The sequence below is a fragment of the Ornithodoros turicata genome, chromosome 5 (genome assembly GCF_037126465.1).
Source record: "Ornithodoros turicata isolate Travis chromosome 5, ASM3712646v1, whole genome shotgun sequence".
NCBI lineage: Eukaryota > Metazoa > Arthropoda > Arachnida > Ixodida > Argasidae > Ornithodoros > Ornithodoros turicata.
Genome location: NC_088205.1, coordinates 51,920,893 through 51,930,892, shown reverse-complemented (window position 1 = coordinate 51,930,892; position 10,000 = coordinate 51,920,893). Strand labels below are relative to the sequence as shown.

At 45.3% G+C, this 10,000-nt stretch overlaps 1 protein-coding gene across 6 annotated transcripts in view; it reads right to left on the bottom strand.

Annotated features, from left to right (window-relative positions):
- Positions 1-2,560: 2,560 nt before the first annotated feature.
- LOC135394468 (ecdysone-induced protein 74EF-like) overlaps positions 2,561-10,000 on the bottom strand; it is a 258,233-nt gene continuing 250,793 nt past the window's right edge. For 5 of the 6 annotated variants that reach the window (XM_064625211.1, XM_064625213.1, XM_064625212.1 and 2 more), the window contains 3 exons: positions 5,320-5,724; positions 4,943-5,222; positions 2,561-4,854 (listed from right to left, as the gene is read on the bottom strand). In XM_064625211.1, coding sequence (XP_064481281.1) covers positions 4,746-4,854; positions 4,943-5,222; positions 5,320-5,724 — 794 coding nt within the window. In that variant the 3' untranslated portion in view covers positions 2,561-4,745. The remainder of the gene's footprint in view (positions 4,855-4,942; positions 5,223-5,319; positions 5,725-10,000) is intronic. The other variant, XM_064625216.1, reaches the window with a different exon arrangement.

The window sequence follows — 10,000 nt, the reverse complement described above, 5'->3', positions numbered from 1 at the left end:
AATGAGAAAAGAAGATCCATACGGAAGAAACGTCCATAGCGAGCGAAGATCCAAACCAGAAAGACGATCCATGCGGCAAAAAGATCCACAAGGAAAGAAGATCCACCAGTGGATCCTTTTTCCTGAAATCGAAATATCGGCATCCCGTGGTTTAACCGTCCCAATTTCAGGAAAAAAGACGGTTACACAACAGGATGTCAATATTTCCTGTACAGATATGATGCATGTTAGGGGCATATCAGTGTTGATGTTGCAGAACTTGTGAACCGCGTCGAGTTCGAGTCGAGGGCAGCAAACGCCAAGCTCTGGTGTATTAGACGCGTGCTCTGTTTTCGCGTGTATAATACACTTTCAGTCACTTTCGAATGACTGTGTCTACTGTTTCGAGGGAAATGCTTTAGATGCCGCTTTTCAGAAACAAATGGACAAACCAATTGTGTATTCGTAAGACGTGCCTTTGGCATCCTTCGAGCCGAGTAGTGTTGCGGTTGATATTTTCAAGGTGAGTTAGTAAACATTATTTGAAATGAAAATGTAAAGGTACGGGGACGTGAAACTTGCAGAGAGGCTACGGTTTTGGAGTAAGACGAAGCGCACGAACATATACCTGATAGCGCTATTTGACATTACTAGTTGATGAATGACAGCAAGTGAATAGTTCAGGATAGTGAACAAGCACAAGAAAAGTCATTTTCAGTACGTTACTTCTTGAGCCCAAACAGGTCATGTGCAACTGGAACGGAGTCACCAACGCTGTATTATCTCAACGATTCGTTTTATGGTGCTCAGCTTGGCGGCACACCTGTTTGTATTCTTAATGTTTGAGTTAGTCGGCTTTCCAGTTTCCACAGGCGTCGTCCGTTTGTGACCGCTTCACTCGTGACAAGTCGGGAATGCGAAATGTGCTTACTGCGACAAGGATATGTCAAGACAAGTGGTGATACATACCACTAATCTTCGTGAGCACTTGAGGAGACAGACTGCTACCGTAGAGACAGAAAATGAATATGTGAGAGCAGCACTTTGAGTACTCCACGCCTATGTCATGCGGGCAACAAGTGCTACTTTTTTCAGTTGTTCAAGTAAGGGCCTGACGGCTTTTCAAATATCGATATATCGCTATTTCTTTTCAAAATACCGATATATCGATATTCTAATCGAGTTTATCGATTAATTTTTTTACGATGTTGATATTTATCGATATCGAAAGTTTCGATATCTTTGAATTACTCCAGCCGTAGCTGTGGAACTCCATGCAATAAACACGGTCATAGCAGCAAGGTTTGTTAGCCCATGCTGTATACTACAGCGAGGTACTCAACAACACATACCAGTTAACCCTTGGGTACTGTGATATACGAGCAGTGATTTATCCAGCCAAACCCCCTAACACCCCCCGAAATGTTCAGTGACTCTTACCTAGCTTTTTCACCTGTGTACCCCTACAGGGGGTTTGTTTGTGATTTCAGGTTTAGACACATGTCGGTAATGATATGTTAAGCTGTAATGACGTATAATAATGCCCCCCCCCCCCCAATTTTTTGCAACACCCCTCCATGTTTGGGATTCTGGATAAAGCACCGTATACGAGGCAAGGATTTTGCCATACCACACTGCTACATCCCCGTGTAGCCAAGGGGTTTGGGCGGTTCAACCCCCCCGCCAAACACATACCCTTGCTAGCGATTTTTGCAGAGGATGAAATCCCCCTGCTTCCTGTAAAATATCCACAGAACTCATTCACAAATATTCTTGCTATGCTGCTGTACGATGCAGTAACACAAGCAAAGGCATGAATAGTATAAAGACCTAGCGAGCTAAAAAGGAGAAAAGAAAGGTTATGACTGCACAACTCAATGAAACGACATGGTGATTGACAGCAGTCTTGTGCCCGTTACTAAAAAAAAAGTAATTGATTACCGTTACTTCTACAGAAAAAGTAATTGATTACTGTTACCAATTACGCGACTCCAAATGTAACTGAGTAACGAGTAGAAACGCAACGCGTTACTCCGGTCGTTACTTTGCATTCATGCATATTATACTTGTCTTTGTGCGCCTCAGAAAAGAAACAAACAAAAAAGAGGTTCAACAGCGTAACAGCTGAGATAACACGAACAACAAAAAACGTGTAGGACAAGTAGATATGTACGTCTACTGTATTTATCGCTCGTGAAGACGTTGACGTTCTGGAAGAGCATTGCGTGGAACTTCCCCATGACTCACTAAACCTCCAAAGCTTCAGGTACCACCACACTGGTGCAGGAAGCGATTAGGGAGAGCGACCCTGAAATTCCAGAAGGTCAACACAACGACCTCCGGTTGCTATAGTAGAACGGCCCAACAAAGGTTGATGGCATGAGGGGCTTGGCTTGGGGCAGAACATCTGAAAGATAGGTTAATCTCTGCCAGAAAAGTAATGAATTACTCGAAAAATTATTTTGACAGTAAAGTAACCGATTACTAAAAAAATTACTCAAAAAAGTAATTGATTACAAGTAACGCAATTACTAGTAATGCGTTACGCACAGTCTGGTTTGACAGTAATTGCCAGAAGAGAGAATTCTCAGATAGTACATATAATATTTATTAAGACATCATGGGCATGTATGTACAAAGCACGACACATGGAAATATTCGTTAAAAAACAATGTGAAATCTCATGAGGTACTTTTATGTACCTTACTTTGTCACAACAGAGAGAGCTGTAGCATGCTCCACGATGCCAACAACAAACAATCTTTTGTACATTATCTTTTTTGAACAATGGGAGAACCAAGAAGTGAAACATCAACCCAAGAAAGCACCAGAGACAAGTTATGTAAGGCTGAATTGGTCTTCCAGAGATGTTATTAAGTAGAGAATGGTGTATGACTTTGTGACTTCTGAAGCATCAACAAAATGTACAGTACCCTTTTCCAATATACATCAATCATTATATACAGGGTTGCTTGTCTGAAAAACAAACAGTAGATACTCCGTTCAACCGAAGCCCTTAAATGTAGTCATCCAAACTGCTTGTCAATTGGTTGATTTCAAATTTGTTAATAACACATAACCAATGTTGACATGAAACTATATCTTCACTAAACTCGAGCCATATAAAGAGCTTGCGATGAACGAAGTATCTGCTTAAAATCACTGGACAGCGACATCACCTATCTGAAAAGCTGCAGGTCTTTGCAGATGTAATATATGAACACATACCTTAATTATTTGAGATTATGTACATCAACCATTAATATATAGCTTTATTTGCTTTTTACGGCTGGATAAACTCTGGAACGTACCCCAACTGAAAGAAAGTACAAAACAACACCTTAAGCGCTCCTCTGTCATACTAAAGTAGCCATCTTGAGAGGTACAAACATTTAGCAAAAGTCTATTCTTGTTCTGTGCCTCCGTTGTGCTTTAAAATATGTTATCTAAATGGCAGATTGTGTACTGCAATTAGGGACGGCATATTGACATATTTCTCCTGCACTCAGATTTCGGAATGCTGCTGTGAGAGGGATGTTTCTAACTATGGGGCCAAGCATTGAGTGGTAATTGTTAGTACCAAGTGGGTTATCTGATTATGTTCAGAAACATAGGATGGATATGAAGGCAGGTTACGCTAACAACATCAACAGCATCTGTTAAAAAGCACCTTTATGCTCCTCTGAGGTATTTTTTCTAGGTGTGTAGGTGTTTTGTTTTTTTTTATTCAATCTCAATTCGGACAAGTGTAGTATTTCAGTACCTCCACCTCAAGGTCACGTGGTGGACATTTTTAATCTGCTCACCTCTCCATAAAAATACTCTGATATAGTCTCTTTTTTCCAAAATGCACACTTGTTTGTCTGCAGCACGTATTTACAGCATCTTTCAGAACAAGCAAATACACAACCGGCACAAGACTGACACATGCTTTTTCAACAATAAGGCCAGCGAGCTTCTGTGTACGCATCTTCTAGAACGGGCAATCTGTCACTGTCAACTGCTCCTTGAGATGGTGACTGTTCACCCATTATACAGGTACTTAGGACACTTGGATAGCCCTCCGATACATAAACGAACCTGTATAATATTCTTAATATACCATTTTATATATAATATCCATATATTGATGTGTACATGTAGCATCTCACCAGTCAAAAGAGACATTCATGTGAGAAAAGCACACTTTCAGGCAGAGTCTATCTCATCGAACGAGAGCCACTCAAAAATAAATTACCCAAATCTAAACACCTTTCTCCGATGCTGCAAAGTCAAGACATTCAGCAGAGTCCTACAAGATTGTATAAGTGCTGCTCTACGTGGTGCTGCCTCAGCCAGAATTTCAAAGTCCTCATAACGTCATGGAGTCGATGCTCGTCTTTTTGGATGTTCTTGAACCGGACAGTACTGGACACAGACACGTAGACGGACGTTTTTGTGCAACATAGTTCGTGCTCACTGCGCACAGGTGTAAGGATCTGGAGACCAATCTGGGAGGTTGGCATGCTGGAAATCTTCCGCTCTTATGAGACCAGCGAAACTGGGCTGCATTTCCATCACCGGCCTTGCTAAGTTTCTCAACTGGTACTGTGAGAGCAGCATTTCAGGTCGACAGTATCATTGTCACCTCCCCATTTCTGCAGTGTCTCAGATCTTGGTGGCCGCCAATGGTCCGTTCTCACATCACAGGCACACTGAACACCGGAGTGAACCCGCAGCGGCGGTGGAATGCTTGTGGAAATGTCCACCATCGAAGCGCCTCCACGTCACGCTCCGGAACAATCGATCTCAACGATGTCCTTGGGTACGTCAACAAACTGGTATACCAAGCGCTGTCCGTCAACCTTGGCCAAGATGCCCCGCTGGTAGTAATACCTGCAGTAGTAAAACATTCTCTAAGTACTCGCAGCCCATGGATGACCATATTCCAGAGGGTACAACAGTGAATGTTGACGTGGCTTACCTGAGGGCACGTCCCATGGTCTCGTAGTTCATGTCGGGCTTATTCTTGTGTAGCCCCCAGAGTCGTGAGACAGCCTTGGAGTCAACCAGCTTGAAGACACCCTTCTCGCGGTGGGTCCACTTGATGTATCGCGGACAGTAGTCCTTGTCTTGTAGCAGCTTCAGAAGAAATTCCCAGAGGTATGTGGTTGAGCCTTCTCTGCTTTTGCGCTTCAGACCTCCAGGGCCACCTCCTTCCATGCTCATTGTTTTTGGTTTGCGACCAACTGCGGAAGGGAATTCTGATATAAGTTGAAGAAATTAATGTTAAACATGTACGCAACATTTACCGTAGAAAATGAGCCTCTCATAATCATGAGTTGAGTCCAAGATACCTACCTTTCTTTTTAGAAGGTGGTTGGAAGGAGAGATCTTCTGCAAAGTATCCAGCATCTTCAGCACCATGAGCTGTTGGTGTTATGACTGATGTTGGGATGCCCCCTGCTGAGTGCAGGCTTAAAGGTGTGCGTTGGGTCAGGGCCAGAGGTACAGTGCCATTGAGGCTCGAGTTGCCCTGGGGTTGATGCTGCTGCTGTGTGTGGGACTGGAGGTGGAGGCTCTGGTGATGGGACTGCTGGTGATGAAAAGGCTGTATCGTAGAGGCTTTATGATGGGACTCCATATAGGTAGGACTTGCACTGGTGGAACTAGTTGTGGCAGTGGTGTGAGACATGTTAGAACCACTTCCTCCCAGAAGAGGCCGGTAATGGGCCTGGGGAGGGTACAGGTGTTGCAGTTCAGCATCTGTATATGAAAGAAAGACAAAAATTAGTTTGAGACGTGTCTTTTAATTTCCAAGGGATACTGGTTCCACTGCCCCACATTCAAAAGGTGTGCAAATAGCGGACAACATTCTACATGTTCTATCACTATTGAAGTAAACGCCAACATGAGCGCGTTTTCTACTGCGGAGGAAATCCTGGCACAGCGTGCCTGACGTGTCGCTCCGTCGCTATAGTAACCCCGTTCCAAATCGAGCCCGCTTGAACTCCGAGTTCAAAGCTCCCGTTGCTTAGCAACACCAAAATAGCAGACGACGCCATAGCGCGCAGTCGCGCGACCAATTCCAAGTTAAATAAGGTACATAAAAGTATAAAGGCGTAGGAGAACGATTACGCACGCAAGTATTCAGAGGAATTTTCCACGTAATGTCTTAGCAGTTTAAGCGCGACAACCTAGCTTCACGTAAATGTGGAACACTGCGCTTCGGAATGATTGCCTTCAGTTCCAGTGATAAAGGCTGAACAATCCTTACGGGAATAATTTCCTTATATACATTTAGCTGAAGCCTCTCGTAACGATATCCGGATTACAAGAGACTATGTTCTTTTTTCGCTGCTGCCCGACGCGAGTTGAAGTTCCGCGTTACCCAATGCGATAACAGCTGGTGGGAAGAGCGACTGCCGCAATCGGATTAATTCATAGGCCCTGGTAGCAACGCCGAGAATGTCCAGGCGAACTTCGTTGAGACAGCCACACGCTGCTACATAGTTTCTACAGCTACCAAGGGGCGACGCTGGCGTGCCAGCGCACGCCACACGCATAACCTTGAAAGGTGTGTTGACACCGGGGAGAGCAGGTGCGGGGGGGGAGAAGGTAATGACGTCACGGAGAGCCACCGGAAATGCCTGCGCGGACACAATGGCCGCCAACGCTTTGAACGGGTCTTGAGAAAAACAGAAAGCGAGGATCAGAGAGAACAAAATTGGCGAGCGAAAATCGAGCGCGGGCAGCCCTCAAGGGCAAATTCCGGGAAAGCGCGGTCGGTCGCTTCCTCTCTACATGACGCCCTAGAAACATGCTTCTGAGACGCGGCAAAGTCGCCTGTTCCTGCTATAGCAGCTAACTGATAAGCCACATTTACCTTTCTACGATAGAGTCAAATCTGTTTTCCGCGTTCGATTGCAGCACCAAAACAACTCCATTTCGCTTCGGCAACCGATAGGCGTCAACAGAGTGCTTGTCAAAGGGCTGCTCGAGTAACGATGTGAAAGCGTCTTCACTAAAAGCCGCAAGTGAGAACAAGGAAAAACGATTACCCTCCAAAACCGGACGTGCAGTAGCCTCGATTTTCCCACCCGTTATTATGACACTATAACACCGCCTCCCGGCCCTGAATTGCGTAATCAGTGGCTCTCAGGTGCGGCTGCTGTTCAGATCGATTTATATCTTCAGTATCCTCGCAAAACATACAAAGGGGAGGTGTATTTTTAGCGAAGTTGGTCAACATTTCAGATCACAGGCCCCAGTGCGTATTTGCGCTGCAAGGTTCGTTTCTGTTCAACGCGACTTCCTTACCTAGCGGGAGTGTGTCCAGTGCAACCGTATGCTTTTATTTATTTTATTTTTATTTTTTTTTTATCTTGCAGCTTGGCGCATTTAGTGCCTGCCACGATCACCTTTTTGTCGGACGACCAATCGAATTCAGTGGGCTTCCCACTTTGCACAAATACTACGCGATCAGTTGAAAGCTCACAAGCTGCGCCCACGGGAAATATAGAGGCTCTTTCACGCAGCATAATGCATACATAGCTGAAGGCTTTCACATAAGCGGACCCCACCAGTAGGACAGGAAGTGAGAAGAAGCAAGAAGAAAGCGGCAGCAGTTCCTTGTGCGAGAAGGCGGAGTGCCACTGACCCGCTAACCTTGAAATCCCCGGCGAATGAGGAAAAGTGGGGGGCCCCCAAGTCGGCACAGGAAACAGACACGTTCGATGCTGCTGAGCTCCTCTGACGTGATCTTTGAATGACGCTTCTGTTTTTGTTTTGTATGCGTCGAATTTACGAGAGAGAGAGAGAGAAAGGAAGAAATGCGAACATCCCCAATGAAGATGCAAACTTATTATTCGACACAGAACTGAACTGCCGCGTGCTCATTCTTTCAACAGTGATGAAACAGATACATGCACAATTGCGAGTGTATTTTACCATCTGTTTGAGGTGACAGAATGTCAATTTTCTCATGATTGGTCTCGTGTAGGGAGGGTTTTGGTTTGATCGCAATCAACTGAATGTTCCTCGGTTTCGTGGGAGGTAAAAAAAAAAAAGAAACCGGAAGGCCACACAAAGTTACCTTGTTGGAAACACCTCGGTCGAGCGCTTCTCAGGGCACTTTACAACTTTCTAACTGACACCCATGCCTTTGTAAAAGGCAGCTAATTTATGTTGTCTAATTAACTGACCAGACACAATAAAAAATATTGGCAACTAATCTACCATTACACTACACGATAAGTAACACCGTTCATCCACGTATAGCGCTCCGGCTTTATTCCCAAGTCTTCGTGCGTGTTAGTTGGGACACCCTGCGTATACAGCGTCCCTGTTCTTGTCCCATTGGCTGGTCCACGAATTCCTCCCTTGAAAGACTTTCACTTTTCAACTGAATTCACCCCACACAGCAAAAATACGGGAGGGGCAAGACAAACCGAAGACGGAGAGAGACGAAGGTTCAACGACACTGGACTCTGGCGCGACCGTCAAGGGCGGCTCAAGATCACCGAGCTCCTCCCAGCGCACCTGAGAAGCTGCCATCGATTGGGCGACTGCTCGTGACGTCAGTTCAACGCGGCAGAGCGCGCGCGCGCACCCCGTTGCGGCAACGCGCCGTCAGCAGCTAGCGTCTCCCGCAAAAAGAAGAAGAGAAAAACTTGTCTGCTAACCCCGAATCGATCCCTGCTCGGAAAATGAAGATGGAAAAAGCGTGTCACGAATAAAACATCTGCAGAGCAAACACGGAAGATTTCCAAGAAGATTCCAGATCAGAAACTGAACGGCGTTTTCGTTTATGTTTTGCGGCATTACTAATTAGTAATCGGAAGCCTCTCAAATTTATCCCCAAACAAATACTCGAGCGAACAAGTAGTCGGGATAAGACAAAAGTCCGCGCGAAACACGGTATGTATTACAATTTACGTGAGCGCTTCGCGCATGCTATGGACAAATTAAAGAAAAATATGCGTATATACATTTCTGTTTTGCAACTTCTCGACGACAACAAGAACTTGGAATGGATACGTGAACCGGGAAGGAAATGGAGATTTTTGACAGAAGCATTACTGCCTGCACATTTCCTCTTCTTCTTTTCTTTTTTAAGGCAGCCAGAAAGCGATATCCGCCGGAAAAACCGCAAACAGTTACGTAAAAGAAAAATGCAACGCGCAGTCGAACTAGATTGAATACTTTGTGAAAACGGAGAAGGGACATTCACTTTCCGCACGAGAGACGTTCTCAATCAGCAGGCTATTTTACGCAATGATCGCTGGGGTCGTGTGAGATTAGGAAATACGGGAAACATGGGTAAGTGTGACGTAAGTATTGTGTAGCCCAAGGAAAGTGCCATAATAGGGAATAATACGGCAACGCGGAAATAAAAAAAGAGGGCTAGGGGGACCATAAGGAAGTCTGCGGGGAGACATGACCTTGAAATTCTGGGGGGCCGCTCCAAGGGAAGAGAAAGGAAACCGGCTTTCTTTAGGACTCCTTCTTTCAAAAAAGAAAACGGGGGTAGCACGTTTAACAGGAAGCCGTTTACATGCATTTGCGACTGTTTCCTGTATCCGGCCTGCGGTCAGTGGGTTAGCGGGTCCCGTGGAATTCCGAAACGGGCCTCCGTGACACCGGAGATCCCGTACTCTTCCTTCCCGTCTTTGGCTTTTCTTGCAGCATCACGGAAACCTTACGCGAACATTTGGTCGACGTTTTCGTCGCACCTTCTGCGTACGATCGCACAATGAAGCTTGCATTGCTTCTCTTGTCAGATTGCTCCAAGTAGTTCATATAGCGTGTTGTAAATTTCACGTGACCAACCTTTTACCCACCGCGTTGGCGCGGAGAACTTGACTGATGAACATTAAATTAGCCAACACCGAACGAGTGGATCAGAGTAAATGTTCCTATTGAATATGCTTCTCATTCGTCACGCAAAGTCGTTCGCTCCAAGTGAAGCGCTAGAACTATTCGAGCGCACAGGATGCTGCACCTGTCAATTAGACGAACGCGTTATTCCGCACCATTGAAT